Here is an 18173-nt window from a genome sequence, read left to right as displayed (position 1 = left end):
ATAGTTTTTTTTATTTTATTTTATTTATTTATTTATTTATTTTGTAGCTAATGGACATAACTGATATCTTTAGGTAATTTAATAATAATAATAATTTGTTTTATTTATATACCGCTATTCCAAAGATCATAGCGGTGAACAGCAAGTAAGCTAATTAGCAAGTAAGCTAATTTGCCCCCAACAGTCTGGGTACTCATTTTAGCGACCTCGGAAGGATGCAAGCCTGAGTTGAGCTTGGGCCCTTTTGCTGGTCTTGAACTCACAACCTTGTGGTTTCGAGTGAATGGCTGCAGTACAGGCATTTAACCACTGCGCCACCTGTGGCCCTATTCCAAATACAGCCCCAAGGTTTTATGTTTTCCTGATCTGCTCCATTTCATATTACAATAGGTAGCTCTGGCAAACATTTTACTATTAATATGGTTTCAGGCAGATATTCATCAAAAGAAACTACTGCCAAACCTGAACTCCTGTTATCCCCAAGGGCTTAGTTTTGGGTTCAGTGTAGCCACTTTTCCATCATTAGCAAAACTAGCATCAAACATGAAAAACTGGTTTCAGAATTTAGCTGGGCACAGTTTTTGTTTTGCTTTATAAAGTTAGAAACATAGTACTATCAACCCTGTTTTGTTTTGATGTTTGTGTTTTTGAACAAACTAAATATCTTAATCTAAATATAAATATATTAGTGCTTCCATGAGGATATAGATAATACCTAGTTATATAGATGATACCTTGTTACTATTACCCTATCACTGATCATGTTCCTCTTAAAGTCATTAGGAAAAGTGATTCCACTCACATAGAGAATGGCATTCTTTTTCTATCATAAAGGCTTAATGCAGGAATAAGAATCTTATGGCCCTCCAGATATTGGACTTCAGCTCCCAGCAGCTCCAGCCAGAATAGCCAATGGGGAGGAGTTGATCCAGCAACTTTTGGAGGTCCACAAAACGGCTCACACCTGGGTTAATACATAGCATACTAGCATGGTCCCTATTCTAAACTGGAGAGAATGGAAAAACAGTTGAATGACCAAGATTGTCCTCTATACTTTATTAAAAGAAATTTTCCCTTCAAGTTAGTACAACTAACAAATCATCAACACCTTGCCTACATGGTAGTGTTTGGGTACACAATCATATTAAAGTAAGGGTTACTTGTGCTTTAAAAGCCTTGTACATACTTTGTAGACTAGTTTTAATTAGCTATTTCACTTTCTTCCAAGCTGTCACTCAGCCATGTAGCCAAATTAAATGTTCTGAGCCATCATTGTACATCCTAGGATGCGAAATTTATCAGGCAATGGACTTTATTATCAGGATTTGCTGAAAGCAACATAGGCAGGTTACAAACCGCCATAAAGTACGCTCTCCGCGCGTACTAGGGTTAGGAAGGGCCGTATTAGGGTTAGGAAGGTTCTTACCTTCCTGACGGCCCTTCCTCCCAGTACGCGCGGAGCGCGTACTTTTTCGCGGCGCCCATCCACATGGGCGCCGCCATTTTGACGTACTGGACGCTGTGCGTCCAGACGTGTCGCAGCGGAAGTGACGTCGCGAGGGCGCACTCCACCCCTCGCGGCGCCACTTCCGTGTTCCAAAAAGGAGCGGCATTTCGCCGATCCTTTTTTGCTGCGCAGGGAAGCCTTGCGATCTGGCAGCTGGGGCTTCCCTACGCAGCGAATGGCGGCGGCGGGAAAACGGCCCCTTGAGGGCCGTTTGTAACCCGCCTTAGTTTCTACAGACTCACACATGCATTAAAAAGGGGAAGCACCTGTGTTTCTGAAGCTGGGAATTAAATCTTGCTTTTAAACACCACAGAACTCCCTACAAGAATTACTTCTAAAATCATGTAAGTGTCAAGTAGTTTGCTGTTCATTTCCGATAAAAGCTGAGATCACTTTGTGCTCTCCCATGGGTCTTCTCAACAGAGTTTTGGATGTATTGAAGCAAAAAAAGCATTTGTTAATGCCATTTAAGGAACACTGAGGAAAAAGTCTAGACAAGGACGCAAATTGTTGAAGTGAAGCTTCAGCTCTTTATCATGTCAACAATAAGAACAAATAAAATACTCATATAAGCCCCAATAGTGTTTTAAGATTAAAGCTACTAAAAATGACCAGTATTGCAACTTAACTTTACAATCAACAGAACAAAAGAAACATTTCGTTCCACTTCATTATCTGTTACATTACCAAAATATGTCCCCCACGTATTAGGGTTACCAGATAAGCACATGTGAATAAATACATAATTTAAACGTAAGTATAATGACAGTGGGGGGGGGACTTGAAATGGCTTTTTAAGTGCACAAATAAAAGTGATTCATATAGAGCTAGATTTCTGTGTGAACCCGCCTATATACATTATGCAGATTATTTTAACAGCAAAGAAAGGAAACATTTTGTGCTTGGTGCTGCTTTCTTCAGCAAAGTTGTCCACCTTCTTTTTCCTGTAAAACATACTTTTCATGTTAAACTGAGAAGCTGCCATGATTCTTTCAAATCTCTTAAAAAAAAAAAAAACTTTGCTTTTAAAAAAAGAAATGTCTGTCTGCCCATCATGTTGAGTTCCACCTCTGGGAAACAGGAGGCTATACACTTTTAAATATAAAAATACCTACTTTTAAATATAAAAATATCTGTCTGTGAAATTCACTGCTACCACCAGAAGTGGTGGTGGTCACTTGATTGGTTAGCTTTTAAAAAGTGATTACCAGACAAACTCAGGGAGGCCAATCAATACATGACCCTGATGGTTTTGCTGTTCAGTACCTTACTAAGGCCTGTTACAGACTGCCAAAATAAAGCTGCTTCGGGTCTCTTTGGAGGTATGCTATTTAAATGATGCATGGGTCCTAAGAGTCCGGAGGTTGCGCCAAAGCCACACTCCATTCCTAAGCACTGGAGTGCAGCTTTGGTGCAGCTTCTGGATTCTTAGGATGCATGCATCATTTAAACAGCATACCTCCAAAGAGACCCGAAGCAGCTTTATTTTGGCAGTCTGTAACAGGCCTATGTCACTATGCCCAAGTATTAGTGATGTCTTTGAATTGTGAAGATCCAGGCATAAGTCCCCCTAAGCCATGAAATTTACTTGGTGCTTGGTGACCTTGGGCCAGTAACTTTCAATCTGACCTACCTCATAGTGTTACTGCAATATTAAAATGCAGAAGAGAGAGAGAGAGAGAGATACACCACTCTGAATCTACTGGATGGACAGTGGAATTGAAAGTATTAGTAATAATGATAAGAGTAATAATAAATGCAGAGCAACAACAGCGGGAGGAGAGATGAGCTGTAAATAGGCTTGCCATAACCTAGTTGCAACCGGGAATTTCCCGAATTTGGGGGCCCTGAGCCCCTCCCGGCACGGGTGCAGCCCCCAAACCGGGAGCCCCCGGTTGCAGCCTGGGTTGCTGCGCCCCAGGCAGGCCTCGCTGCCCTCCTCCTCTTCCTCGGGGAGGCGGGGAGGAAGAGGAGGGCAGCAAGGCCTGCCTGGGGCGCAGGAGGCGAAGCTGGAGGCGGCGCCTCACCACGTGCCCACGCCACCCTCCTCCTCCGCCCCCTCTCCCCCAGGCCACGCGGAGGAGGCAAAGGTGAACGGAGGCAGCACCTCCTCTGTGCTGGGAGGGGGAGAGGAGGTGGGGGAAGGTGGCGCAGGCGCGTGGGGAGGCGGGGGATTCCCTCGGGATTCCCCCCCCAGCGAGGCCCTGGATGGGGCTCTGTGATCGCGGAGTCCTCCCAGGCCTGGCATGGGTTTGGAGGATGCTGTCACCCAGGCCCATGCCAGGCCTTGGACAAGGTTTTAAAATGTAGGACCTTTTTTTAAAATTTCCTGGCCAGGAAATTAAAAAAAAAAAGGTCCTACATTTTAAAACCTTGTCCTACATTTTTCCTGGTTTGGAGGTCCCCAGGGATGGCAACCCTAGCTGCAAAGATAGAAAAATATTAAACTATAATGGCTGATATATAAATTCTAGATACAGTACGTTGAGTCTGTTTGAGATTATCACAATGGGTTTTTCCATTATTTAAGTTGTGAGACTGGTGGGCAGTGAGGGGATGTTTCTTTGCAGGCAAATGAAATAAATGGTCACCAAATTGTTCTGTGTCCCTTTCTAGTGTGTCCACATGCCTTTTTGTTTGTTTGTTTGTTTCTGAATGTCAGTTTTTCAAAAAGCTCCAAGGATCTTGTTACCCTTCTTGTTGTTATTCAGATGCGTTGCTGCTGTTCTTAACGGATATGTTTGGTGAATCACTTAGAATTCTCTGCTAGAGAGCTCTAATGAACTGCAACATGTCCTTGAACTACAGTACCACAGAAATATCTGGCACAGAATTCTATGGGTCTCACCAAACTACAAAACCCAGGATTCCATGGAACAAAGTCATGGCCATTTATATCATATTATACTACTACAAGTAGGATATCTATTATCCAAAATGCTTGGGACCAGATATATTTTGAATGTTGGAATATTAGCATATACATAATGAAATGAAGATGAAACCCAAGTCTAAACATGGCGTTCATCGATGTTTCATATACACCTTATACACTTAGACAGAAAGCAATTGGTCCTCTATATCTATGGATTCTTTATCCACAGTTTCAATAACTTGAAAATATTTTAAAAATCAATAAATCTAAAAAGCAAACCTGGAGTTTGCCATTTTACATAAGGGATGCCATTTTACTATGCCATTGTATTCATTGTATTTAATGGGACTTAAGCATCCACTGATTTTGTTATCCATGGGGAGGAGGGTCATGGAACCAGTGGCGTCACTGGGGGGTGCAGAATACACTGGGTGATATCCCAGAAGGGAGGTGACACCAGGCGCCACCCTCACTAATAAAGCTGGTGGGTTTGCTCACATAAAAAGCAGCCAGCCACTGAACAAATGACTGCTGCTGGTGAGGGGGGCATGTACTGTAGCGTACGGCAGCTAACATGCCCTCCCATCCCTGCGCCACACAACTTTAGCCATGTAGGACAGGGAGGGAGAAGTACCCAGCACCCCCCCTCCCCGTCCTTGCCCTGAGACAGGGAGTTTGGGGCACACCCTTTTGGCTCCTCCCTCAAAGCCCCACACTGGGTGACACCCCAGTGTGGAACACCACTGCATAGAACCAAACCCCAGTAGACCTGAAGGGCCCACTGTATTTTTTAACATTTTGCACATTAAATAATGTTTGTGTACAATGAACCATCAGAAAGCAAAGGTGTCACTATCTCAGCTGCTCATGAAAATGGTTTTGGATTTTGGAGCGTCTGGATTTGAATGCTTACATGAGGGATACTCAAACTGTTTAACTGTATAGTTGCCCCTCTTGTGTCCCACCAGTGGGGCCAAAACACTGGTGTGGAACAACCTCACTTGGGCAGCCTGCTTGGTGCCTATGTTGGCTTTATTATGATATTTTCTTAAAACACAGCCTTTTATCAACACTTTGGAGGTCTAACTATTTTGCCCAAATCCACACAGGTTTTAAATTGTTTTAATTTGTGTTGTTTAATTTGCATCTAAATAGTTTGAATTATTCCAGTTTTAAGTTTTAGACTTGTTTTAAGTTGATTTTATCTGCACACTACTGCAAGACATTTGTCCAGAAGTCACAGCAGCCTGCTTTCCCTTTCAACATCTGGGCCACTCCTTAGTGCTAAAAAGCTGGACTCCATTTAATTTTTTCCTGACTTGCATTCCTAGCCTCTCCTTCATCGAACAACAACAACAACAACAACAACCACATCTCTACTGCTACTTCAGTTGTTCTTTGGCACCAGCACTAAGTTCCTACCTCAAAATTTCACAATAAAGAAATTAAGTTCAATATAGAAGTCCTAATTAAAAAAAAAAATAGATCACATACTCTCTGGTCAAGTCTAATTTGGTTTTTTTTAAGGTACTTACGGATTACTGCCAAAAATATAATCACTTTCCACCCTTAAATTTAGAATTGCCTCCCAGAATAACTCCATGTGGCCACTTCATTTCCTTTGAACCATACAGTATATCAAAACCCTTGGGGGGGGGGGCAGGTTGGATCATTCCCTTATCTCCTTTACATTATTGTAACTGTTCCAAAGTTTGTTCTATACATTTGTTCCTTGTTTATCTATGCCTCCATTCCTCTCTTGTTATTCTGTGTCTTTTAAGGTTTAGGCTCTTTGAGATAGGAATCTGTCATATCTTTTCTCTGTAAAGCCTTGCCATAACATTACAACAATAAAAAGTGGACACTTGTCAGCTTGTGTCTGTGAAAGCCTTGTCTGTAAGACTGTGGAACTCAAACACCTGACACTTGTTATTCATGTTAATGGATCCCGAGTAGTGTCCGCTGGCAAATTATTTGGTTGTTGAAATGTATTTATTTTAATGTGTTTAAAATCTGTAGTACCATTTTCAGTTGCTAGGTGGCAGATTTCCCTGATCATCATATAGCTTTGCAATATGGGCTGAAGGTTGGGGGACCAGTACAAGGGCAGAATTAGAGGACTTCCCTCTCTTGCTGCGGCTGGGCAACCCCCTCTCATAGATAGTGAGAAAACAGATCTCTCTATCCCTTGGTCCTATAAAGACCCATCATTGCAGGCATCCTTAGGCAGGATGCCAATACCTGTTCAGACGGGGTGGCGGGGGTAATATTTTCAGTTCCTATGCCTGAATAACTTTGTTTCAGTCTTTTGGGTATCAAGCTATGAACTATTTCTACCCCTGCCAAGTTGAGTACTTTCCCTATTCATGATCACCACCACCACTTGCTGCCTACCTAGTTTTTCTGTATCCACCTTCATCACTGGAGGAATGCTGATGAGCCACTCTTGTGTGATGCTTCAGACAGCTGATGAACTTGCAGTACAGCAACTGCTTCCTCAATCTAAAAAAGCCAAAGCCCAAAACAAGGGGATAATTTTGTACAAATAATTGTACAGAGATGGATTCTGCAAACTGACATACAGTTCTAGATTGCAAAATCCTTTCAATAGCCCTAAAAGTATTACATCTTTCATTAAGCCATTTAGTGCTTTGATAGTCAAGTAATCCATCCTAAATTTAGGACCAAACATTTGAAAGAACTTCACTCTACTTTCCCTGTGTGTGGTATATTCAGTAGCAACTGCTTTCTCCATTTTCAACTGTGGGGATTTTTTTTGCTTTCTTTCTAAGAGAAACAGAACAGAGGGGCGCCATCTTGATTTTGTGTGTGTGTGTGTGTCTCAGATACTCATGCCACACATGGTTACATTTTTAAAAATAGTTTGTCTACCATTAAGAGAAATGAGTTAGGGAACAGCTGAGGCCTGCTTATACTTTATTTGAACTCAGCAAAGGTTTACATGGTACTAATTTACCATGCTGTGTGTGCAACTTTACTTGGTATGACAAAGTTATATCTTTTCCCTTCTAGAACTAGAAGCAAAGCCCAAATGACTCACTGAACATCTCTAGAATGTGTCACGCAATCTCCCCCACTGTATCCTCAAACTAACATTATAATACTGTACTGTATAATGAAATGTCAGGAGCAAACCCTTTTAGAACATGGCCACATAACCTGAAAAACCCACAAAACCCTAAAATTATAATGGATTGCCACTTAAAAAAAGCAGAGTTTGGAAAGGTTCCTTTTGGACTACAACTGCCAGAATCCCCAGAAATTCAGTCTCATCATGAGAACATTTGGTATTTTTGTGTATAACACAAAATAGAGCTATAATTGCTTAAGTCTTTACTAAACATTTGTACAGCCACATGCACATACAATGCAAATGGAAAATAGACTTAGCTGGAAAATGACAGAATGGAAAAGGGCGACTGTGGAGACAGTAGTAATCAGACAGAGATAAACCAGCTTAAAGAAATGCAAAATCAGCAGAATGTACTGTATTTAAGTTACAAAATGTACGTTTTACCATAACATGGCAATGGGATTTTAAGCACAACATTCCAGTACCTTAGAATGGAGGGATTCTGGTGACTCCAGCATAAGCAACAGCTCAGAGTTATCTATCTCCAACAGCATGCCTGTAATCTTTCCAGCCAAGGATGGGTGCATTGCATGAATTAAGGGGTAGAGACGTTCACCTACACACAACAAAAAAGATAAATGCAATATGGCGAGTTTGGAAACAGCACCTTTTAAAATGAATTACAGCCCCCATAGAATCATAGAACCATAGAATCGTACAGTTGGAAGAGACCGCAAGGGCCATCCAGTCCAACCTCCTGCCATGCAGGAAATCTCAATCAAAGCATCCCCAACAGATGGCCATCCAGTCTCTGTTTAAAGACCTCCAAGGAAGGAGACTCCACTACACTCTGAGGGAGTGTGTTCCACTGTCGGACAGCCCTTACTGTCAGGAGGTTCCTCCTAATGTTGAGGTGGAATCTCTTTTCCTGTAGCTTGCATCCATTGTTCTGTGTTCTAGTCTCTGGAGCAGCAGAAAACAAGCTTGCTCCCTCCTCAATATGACATCCCTTCAAGTAGTTAAACAGGGCTATCATATCACCCCTTAACCTTCTCTTCTCCAGGCTAAGCATCCCCAGCTCCCTAAGTCGTTCCTCATAGGGAATGGTTTCCAGACACTTCACCATTTTAGTCGCACTCCTTTGGACACGCTCCAGTTTCTCAATGTCCTTTTTGAATTGTGGTGCCCAGAACTGGACACAATATTCCAAGTGGGGCCTGACCAGCACTGAATATAGTGGCACTATTACTTCTCTTGTTCTAGACACTATACTTCTATTGATGCAGCCTAAAATCACATGGCCTTTTTAGCTGCCGCATCGCACTATTGACTCATGTTCAATTTGTGGTCTACTTGGACTCCCAGATCCTTTTCACACACAGTTTCACTTAGCCAGGTGTCCCCCATCCTATATCTGTGCATTTCATTTTTCCGCCCTAAGTGCAGTACCTTACATTTCTCTATGTTGAAATTCATTTTGTTAACTTTGGCCCAGCTTTCTAATCTATTAAGGTCATTTTGAATTTTGATCCTATCATCAGGGGTATTAGCTACTCCTTCTAGTTTGGTGTCATCTGCAAATTTGATAAGTATGCCCCCAATTCTTTCATCCAAGTCATTGATAAAGATGTTGAATAGCAACAAAGAAACTATACTCCGTTTCAGAACCAACCTCAACACTCATTATTTTTTACAGTTTTAAATTGGTTTAAATTGCTTAAATGGATTTTACTTAGATGGTATTTTAATTTGTTTTTGAAGTCTTTATCTCTGTACAGTTTTAAATACAGTGGACCCTTATTATACGCTGGGGTTTCGTTCCAAGATCCCCTGTGAATAACAAAATCTGTGTATGCTCAAGTCCCCTTAAATATAATGACATAGCAAAATGGTGTCCCTTATAAAAAATGGAAAATCAAGGTTTGATATTTGAAATTTATACTTTTTTGGAACATTTTCAAACCGTGGATGCTTGAATCCATGTATAAAAAATCTGTGTATAAGAAGGTCCGACGGTATTTTTACTTGTAGTGCCTCAGTTCATGGGTCCTGGTGGGCTGAGAGGCAATCAATATATAAATAAATACTATAAATAAATTGTTGTTGTTGTTTGTTGTGTGTCTTCAAGTTATTTTTCAGTTTATGGTGACCTCAAAGGGAAACTTATCATGGGGCTTTCTTGGCAAGATTTGTTCAAAGGGGGGTTGTCTTTGCCTTTCCCTGAGGCTGAGTGTGACTTGCTGAGCTGGGATTTGAACCCTGACCTCCAGAGTCATATTCCAAGGCTCCAGCCATTACACCATGCTGGATCCAAATAAAGAATAAATAAAATAAAATATCAGTAGCTAAACAGGGTGCTTCAGATGGGCTACATATTAAATGAAAGAAATGTCACCACTCACCAAGCATTTGTTTCTGTTCCTGAGGAGGTGCTGCAGCCAACATGGATGCTGTCAGTGGCTCCTGCCCATGAATATGAACAGCTGGTTCTACAATCTAGGACCCAAGAAACAGAATACACTGATAGTAGTATTTGTGCTCCAGTTGTTTCTGAGTGAAAACCAAATAGCCTCCATAGCTCTAATCACAACAGGTATTAGATAGGCAGCTTGTGTTCGTCCAGGCATTGCACCACAACTCCCATAGTCCCTTACCACTGGCTATGCTGCCTTGGGCTGAGGCAAGTGGCAAGTCAACAAGGAGGACCAGGGCTTGCCTATCCCTTAACTACAGTAAGCAACTCCTCCTATATGAGCTAAAACTCCCTACAAGACTGCATGCCAGCTTTAGCATGGGTTCCACTTTGGAACAATAAAACATACCAGAAGAAAGCAATCTCCTTCTTGCTCAGCCATCATGGAAAGGCAGAAGGAATATACTATCTTTAAATGTCTAAGATCTGTGCAGAGGTAAGTCAGTCATAAATATTAACTACAGGTTGAGTATCCCGTATCTGAAAAGCTAAAATATTATTTATTTATTTATTTGGGAATATCTGCATATACATAATGATTATTATTATTAACCTTTATTTATAAAGCACTGTAAATTTACACAATGAGATATCTTGGAGATGGGACCCAAGTCTAAACAAGAAATCCATTTATGTTTCATATACACCATAAACACAAAGCATGAAGGTAATTTTATACACAATATTTTAAATAAATTTGTGATGATAGTTTGTCTCCACCAAACCATCAGAAAGCAAAGGTGTTACTTTCTGAGCCATCCATGTGGACAGTTTTGTATTTTGGAGTATTTTGAATTCCAGATAAGGGATACTCAACATGTTGGAAAAGCCTCAAAGGATGGAGGGTTGAAAGAGTCATAAAACAAATGAGTGCGTTCCATTTGGACCACTCCTGCACAAGTAAATGGAGCCACTCAAGCAAGGTTTTATCTGGAAAAACGTTTAAAATAAGCAAACAGTAAACATGCTCACACCTTTCCTTTATGTCAGATTACAGAACTCTTAGCCCTTGAAATATCCTGGCCTACAACTCTAATGGGAGGAAACTGTGGAGGGTGTAATCTGAAGCACCTGGATGGCCAGAAGTTTCATAATTTCTGTGCTAAAACAATCTTGCTGGACTGAAAACTGGAGAGGGCCCCCATGCCTGTAATGGTTGTGCTGAAGAGGGAATTTTAACAAATGTTTATTGTTCTTGTGTGTCTTCAAATTGTTTCCGACTTATAGCGACCCTAAGGAGAACCTATCATTGGGTTTTCTTGGCAAGATTTCTTCAGAGGAGGGTTGTTATTGCCTTCCCCTGAGGCTGGGAGCATGTGATTTGCCCAAAGTCACCCAGTGGGTTTCATAGCCAAGCTGAAAATTGAACCCAGGTCTTCAGAGTTACAATACAACACTGAAACCATAATGCCATGCTGGCTTTCTACAGCCAGCTAACATGCAACACCTGCTGAAATTCCATCTTCTTATTGTTGATAATTGTCTTCAAGTCAAGTTCAACTTATGTTAGCCCCTATGACTGAGGGACCTCCAAGTTACCCGATCATCAACAGCCCTGCTCAGGTCTTGTAGACTCAGGGCTGTGGCTTCCATGATTGACTATCTATCTGCAGTGCAGTCTCTTTCTTTTCCTACTTCTTTCCATCTAAGCATTATTGTCTTTTTTAGTAAGTCACGCCTTCTCATTATGTGGCCAAAGTACTCCAGACTTTGTTTAGTCATCTTGGCTTTCAGGGAGAGTTTAGACCTGATTTGCTCTATGATTCATTTATTTGTCTTTTTAGCTGTCCATGATATCCACAGAACAATTTTCCAGTATGATATCTCAATCTAGTTGATTTTCTCCCTATCAGATTTCTTCACTGTCCAGCTTTTGCAACCAGATATTGACAATACGATGGCATGGAGAAGCCTAACTTTAGTATTGAATGATATATACTTAGATTTCAAGATCTCATCTAGTTTTTTCATAGCTGCCCTTCCAAGTCTTCTGATTTCTTAAATGCAGTTCCCACTGTGATTAATGACTGAGCCAAGATATGAACAATCTTGAACTACTTTCTTCATCATTTATTCTGAAGTTATGTATATCTTCTCTTTTACACAATCGTTAAAGGTACAGGAGCTTCCTCCAGTTTTCTACCTATCCATGCAACCATATTATTGGCACCATCACAAAAATCTTCCATGTTCAAGAGTAACTGGGGAAAGAACATGCTTCTAGTCTGAAGCATGTTGTCAGTTTTCTAAAAATTCCATGATAAGAGGTTAGTCACCTGTTGCATTGACATGGGTGCCACCGCACTCAAGGGCTGGATGTTCCTCACTGCTGAAGAGTACTTGTATTGTGAGATTCCACGTGAGAAAGTTGGTGAGGTGGGTGCCCGAACACTGACAGTTTGGGTTCCTATGTTGGCTGTAATCAAAACAGCAACATGTTAGAAATCTTTTAAGGGGACTTCTTTTAAAGGATGGAAAAGATGGTGAAAGCTATCAGGATTATGATAAATCTAGGATATGCAGGACTTTGAGGTCTGCTCAGGATCTTCACTTCATGACAAACACAGCTAGGACCTCAAATTTACAGTAAATTAAAGACTCTATGTATATGGCAGAAGTAGGAAGACCAGCAGCACATGGACTAAAACATTACTCCCCTTGGTAAAACCTCTGTCTGGAGGCAGCAGACGGGGAGCATGTTTTGCTGCCCATCTCTCCCTTGTTTTCCAGGCTGAAGCTTCCTGCTCCAATAAGGCCTTCCCAGCTTCCATTTCTTGGTCTCCAAGAACTGGTTTTTGTGAGCAGAAATTATTTACTTTCCAAACTTTCAGTATCAACATGTTCCCTGCATTTGAGCTTTCAGTTCTGCTAATGGATCATTTATCAAAAACAAAGCAGGAACCATTCACATGAAAGCTCATTTACACATACACTACGCAAACTCAGTGCATTCCATCAGATGATGAGCCATATGCATTTCCTAACTTACCCACTCTTTGGGCATTGGGTGGCACTCTGGGAACTTGAGTGGATGCTTGTCTCATAGTGCTGATGTTGTTCAGCAAGCGCCTAGGAGGTGCACTTGTCCTCAAGATCGGTGTGGCTGTGTGATAGGTTGCTGAAGATATCAAATATCTTGATCAGAAAACTTACCTACACATCATATAATGGCATACACAGAATGTCTACACAGAGCCCTGTTTTTGTTTTCATTTGTTTGTTTGTTTTTTGAATTACTGAGCATTAGGCTACAGAGTAAAATCACCACATAGAAAATATAGAATCATAGAGTTGGAAGACACCCTAAAGGCCATCGAGTCCAATCCCTTGCCATGCAGGAACACAGAATCTAAGTACCCCTGAGAGTTGCCCATCCAACCTCTCTTTAAAACCCTCCAAAGAAGGAGATTCCACCACTCTCTGAGGCAGTGTATTCCACTATCAAACAGTTCTTGCCATCAAGATGTTCTCCTAGGTGGAATCTCTTCTTCTGTGGTTTGAATCCATTGTTCCATGTCCAAGTCTCTGCAGCAGCAGAAACTAAGCTTGCTCCATTCTCAATATGACATCCCTTCACATATTTAAGCATGTTGCTCTAGACTGCAGTATCTGAACTGTTTCTGATTCTAAGAAGCCTTAGGCTGCTGCCACACTGCAGAAGTAAATCAATGTGCTCTACTTTAACTTCCAGTGCTATGGAATTCTGGGATTTGTAATTTGGTGGGGCACCAAAGCTCTCTGACAGGGAAGGCTAAATATCTCACAAAACTACAAATCCCATAATGCCATAGCACTGAGTCACAGCAGTTAAAGTGGTGTCAAACTGCTTTATTTCTGCAGTGTGAGTACGTCCACAGTTCAGGCATCAGCCAACAGGGAGGCAGAACTTCACACTAGTGCAGCATCATGCACACCTACCTTACCACACATGTTCTTTCAATTATTTAAAATAAATATATTATATATGATATATTATATAATAATAAAAAATATGTATTAACTCACAAGGAGACCTGGAAGGCTGAACATTCCAACGAGGAGCAGGGCGGACTGGGGCAACAGGGCTTGGATTATAGAAAGTCGTTCTGGGTTGTGGCTATATATAACAAAAAAAGAATGCAAGATAGTGACTAAAATAAACAGATTACTGAATTGTCATCCAACATGCAGAACTTTGGAATATACCAGCCCTGGGATTTGTAGGCTAGCCTGAAGATAGAGCACCCTCCCTCCATAACTGTCATCCTTCGGCCTGTGAAGGAGAGACTAGGCTGGCCCAGCTCCATCAGGGCTAGCCTGAAGATAGAGGCTCCTCCCTCCATAACTGTCATCCTTCAGCCTCTGAGGGAGAGAATAGGCAGGCCCAGCTCCACCAGGGCTAGCCTGAAGAAGATCCCTCCCTCCGGTCCATCTGCCTTGGTCCAGAGGGAGAGAAGAACCACTGGACCTCATCCCCTTTCCCACCACCATTCCCTTCTCCTTTTGTGTCGTGTCTTTTAGATTGTAAGCCTGAGGGCAGGAAACCATCTATTATCTCCTCTGTTGTAAACCGCCCAGATTCCCAGTGATTGGGCGGCATATAAATAAATCCTATTATTATTATTATTATTATTATTATTAGTTTGTTGTGGCACCAGAGCTTTCTGACAGAGGAGGCTAAACATCTCACAAAACTATGAATCCTAGAATTCCATAACATTGAGCCATGGCAGTTAAAGCCATATCAAACTGCATTATTTTTGCAGTACAGATACAGCCAGAGTGTATTCCACAATTTGGGAGAAATCCTCACTATTGCTTTAAAACTCCAAGCATTTTGGACTTCACCTTCCAGAAGTCCCAGCCAGGTTGGTCAAAAATCAGGAATTATGGGAGCTGGAGTCCAAAACATCCAGAAGACCACTGGCAGATGAGTCTCTGGGCCTATTCAGACTACCTTTTACCCTGGATCAGAAATCAATCCTTCCACGTGAAGTTCATATTGGCCCCGATTCTGTCACAATCCATTTAGAGGCATGCACAAGCAAATGCCCTTTAGTCCAAGTCATCCAGATTTGGGGCAAAATCTGTCTTTTCTGAAAAAACCCGGGTTCCGCGAAATATGAACTTGCCCTCAATCATGATTGGGTCAAGTTCAGGGGAGGGATTAAGGTCAGAGGGCAGGCTGAGGGCAGAGCATTCCCTCCCCTCATTGGAGAAGGAGGAGAAAGAGGAGGAGGAAGGAGGCTGGATGCAAAAAGGGGAATCTGACAGGAGGTAGGGTGACAGGAGGCTAAAGGGGAAATCAGGGTGACTGACGGGGGTTGCAAAGGGCTGTCAGAGGGAGGGCGGGGGGGACTGGAGAAAGTGATGGAGGAGGAGGAGGAGGATGAAGGAGGCGCGGGAAGAAGGGGACCATGGAGGGCATTCTATAATGGAGCAGGAGGAGGAGGATGAAGGAGCCAGGGCAGCTCAGAGGGAGGGGAGGGTGGGAAGGAAGGAGGAGGAGGAGGATTGCCAAGGGAAATTGGGCTGCGGGGCCAAGCTGGAGGAGGGATGTAGGGAAATCTTTTGATTTTTGACAGTCTATGCGCATGATTTTTTGGGTGACATAGAATGTGTGTGTGCTTGCTTGTGCTACTTTCATTTCCTCTTGTTCCTGGAACTTAAGAGCCATTATTATTATTATTATTATTATTATTATTATTATTATTATTTGTGTTATATGCGGGTGCTACAATCAGAATGCCTGCGCTGCATTTCCCTTTTATTCCCAATTGATTCCATGGGTCTACTTTAGTTGGAACTGACAGGCCACACTCTCTCAGCCTCCTCTGAAGAGAATGTAAGCAGGAGGGAAAGGGTCAGTTCAGTTCAGGTCAGAGGCAGGGCATGAACAGAGCTTCCATCAGGCACCTCCCCCCCCCCTCTTTTTTATTTTATAAATTATTTTTGGCAAAAAATGTGCATGTTTTTTGCTTGAGGTAGATATATAGATAGATAGAAGGTGGCTAGCTGCTGCTTGTTCTCTTTCCCTTTCATTTCCCTGCTTCTAGCAAAGGGGAAATGTTGCAAAGAGTACTTTGCAAAAAAACTTTTTTTCCTTTGCAAATGAATGCTACAATTCGAATGTTACAAAAGTTTCTCTTTCCAATTTGGCAAATTGATACATGCTTTTGCTACTGTCTCTAAGGAATTCAGGGATAGCCTAAAGAATGCATGGCATGGCATCCTTTTCTGGCATTCCGAAGTGAGGAATTTATTATTATTATTATTATTATTATTATTATTATTATTACATGCATATGAGGCATTCGGGGGTGGCAAGGAGAGGGGATACAAGATGCAGAGATGGCATTAGCTTGCATTTGGGGGTTGAAAATGGGGCCAAGGGCAGATCATAACCTGCACTGACCCAAATGCCCACAACACACAACACACACAGAGGAGGTTTTTAAATTTGACAAGTGGTGCCTGGTCCTTTAAAAAAAAAAGGAGGGGGGAAGCACACTGCCAATGCCCCAATGAGTGCTACAAACATCACCTATGACCATCGCTTGATTGACAGCAGGAGCCTTCATGTTAAACCCGATTTCCCCAAGAGGGCATTCGGGTTAAAATGCCCCTGATTTGTAGTGGGCACTTGCTTACGGAGATATTTGGGAGGGCCCCCCTGAATCTGCCCAGTTCCTTCCAGGGCAAATCTGTCAGTGGGAATGGGGCCACTGATTCATGGTGTACATTTCAGCCTTTGCAGAAATTTCGACTGGATGGGTGACCTGTCTATGATGCAAAGTATTGCATAGTAAAGTGATGCACAGAGGGAAATAAAAGGCACAATCATATCATCACCTCATACCTCAGCCAGTTAGTTCCAGGCTGGTCCTATCATTAGGCTGAGTGAGAGAACCATCTCTACTAGGAAATGCTGGAAGCAAGAAACAGTAGCAAGGTGCTGGAGGACAAAGGAACATGTATCCTATGATCTGCCTTGCATTCCCTGAAATAACCTGTGGCTCTCAGGTATACTGAAGGACTCTTTCACTTCACTAGTCTTAAAGTAAGACTCAACTCCTAGTCTAGTCAGTTTCAGTGTATAGAAACAAATGAGGACACCATCCCTGTACCGTTCACGATCTGGCAGCAGAATGACTCAACCCTGCTCTGATTCAAATTGGAAATTCTCTGGAAAGAGCATATGCATTCCTTTTCTATATTAGCTGGATAAGGGTGGACAAAAGGGAGACCTCAGTTGTCAGACATCAGCCAATGTCCTTCCTGACTCTCTGTAAGCAATCACAACCTGAGCTTGGAAGTAATGAGTTATAAATAATTACCTGTACCTAGAGCACTTTATTATGACAAGGGCACAATTAAGTCATATTTCAAAAATAACATATCAAGTAGGTAGAGGGAATCCTTATCATATTTGCAGATGATACAAAGCTGGGAGGGATAGCTAACACACTGAAAGATAGGAACCATTCCATGGTGAAAGGAAAGAGTGTAATCTGTCCTGGAAGCTCTACTCTCATATCCATTCAGCCTGTTGAAATTTTGTAAGTTCTTTGGCACTGTTTTTCTTTGCTCCTTCCTTTTAGATCCTTTGCTACATGCCCCTACATTTTACCCTCAACTTACCCACAGGTCGTATCAAATTTGGCCCTAATCTTCCTCAGTTTTTACATGACAGCAACTTATAATTGAGTGTACAGTGGTACCCCGGGATACGAATGCGCCGCCTTACGAAATTTCCGGGTTACGAAAAAAATCCATAGAAAAAAACTGTTCCGGGTTACGAAGGTTATTTCGGGTTACGAAAAATTTTTTGGTGCTTTTCGGTGCTTTTTCGCATGAAATCGCGGCTTTCGCTATTAGCGCCTATGGCTTTTTCGGCTTACGAAGGATTTCGGGTTACGAACGCGGCGGCGGAACGAATTAAATTCGTAACCCGGGGTACCACTGTATATGGTATTTCTATAGCATAGATGCATCCCTAAGGTGGTAGTGGAGGTCTTTTTCTCTTGCCATCTTCAAAAATAGGCTAGATAGCTATCTGTTGAGGATACCAGAGTCACTGCACTAAATGGGGGTTGGAGTAAATGGCCTACTGGGCAACTTCCAAGCGTACGATTTTATGATTCTGTGATCCTGCAAACCTATAACCTTTCCAATGTCAGATAAAATACCTTTGTTGCTACTGACAGTATTTAGTATGTTTAATAGCAGTTGCGTCTTTATAGGT

General features: G+C 42.0%; 1 protein-coding gene across 4 annotated transcripts in view; it reads right to left on the bottom strand.

Annotated features, from left to right (window-relative positions):
• The window catches only part of PABPC1L (poly(A) binding protein cytoplasmic 1 like), a 36419-nt gene that overhangs the window by 3663 nt on the left and 14583 nt on the right, over positions 1–18173 (bottom strand). For 2 of the 4 annotated variants that reach the window (XM_042461825.1, XM_042461827.1), the window contains exons 9-14: positions 13955–14045; positions 12939–13067; positions 12226–12365; positions 9879–9972; positions 7962–8092; positions 6777–6884 (exon numbers count right to left, since the gene is read on the bottom strand). In XM_042461825.1, the coding sequence (XP_042317759.1) occupies positions 6801–6884; positions 7962–8092; positions 9879–9972; positions 12226–12365; positions 12939–13067; positions 13955–14045 (669 nt within the window). In that variant the 3' untranslated portion in view covers positions 6777–6800. Of the gene's footprint in view, positions 1–2032; positions 2452–6775; positions 6885–7961; positions 8093–9878; positions 9973–12225; positions 12366–12938; positions 13068–13954; positions 14046–18173 lie in introns of those variants that run through there. The other 2 variants (XM_042461826.1, XM_042461828.1) reach the window with 2 other exon arrangements.

Source organism: Sceloporus undulatus, chromosome 4 (assembly GCF_019175285.1).
Source record: "Sceloporus undulatus isolate JIND9_A2432 ecotype Alabama chromosome 4, SceUnd_v1.1, whole genome shotgun sequence".
In the NCBI taxonomy this organism is placed as follows: Eukaryota; Metazoa; Chordata; class Lepidosauria; order Squamata; family Phrynosomatidae; genus Sceloporus; species Sceloporus undulatus.
Note: the sequence above shows the minus strand (reverse complement) of the source record. Positions and strands in the feature narration are given on the sequence as shown.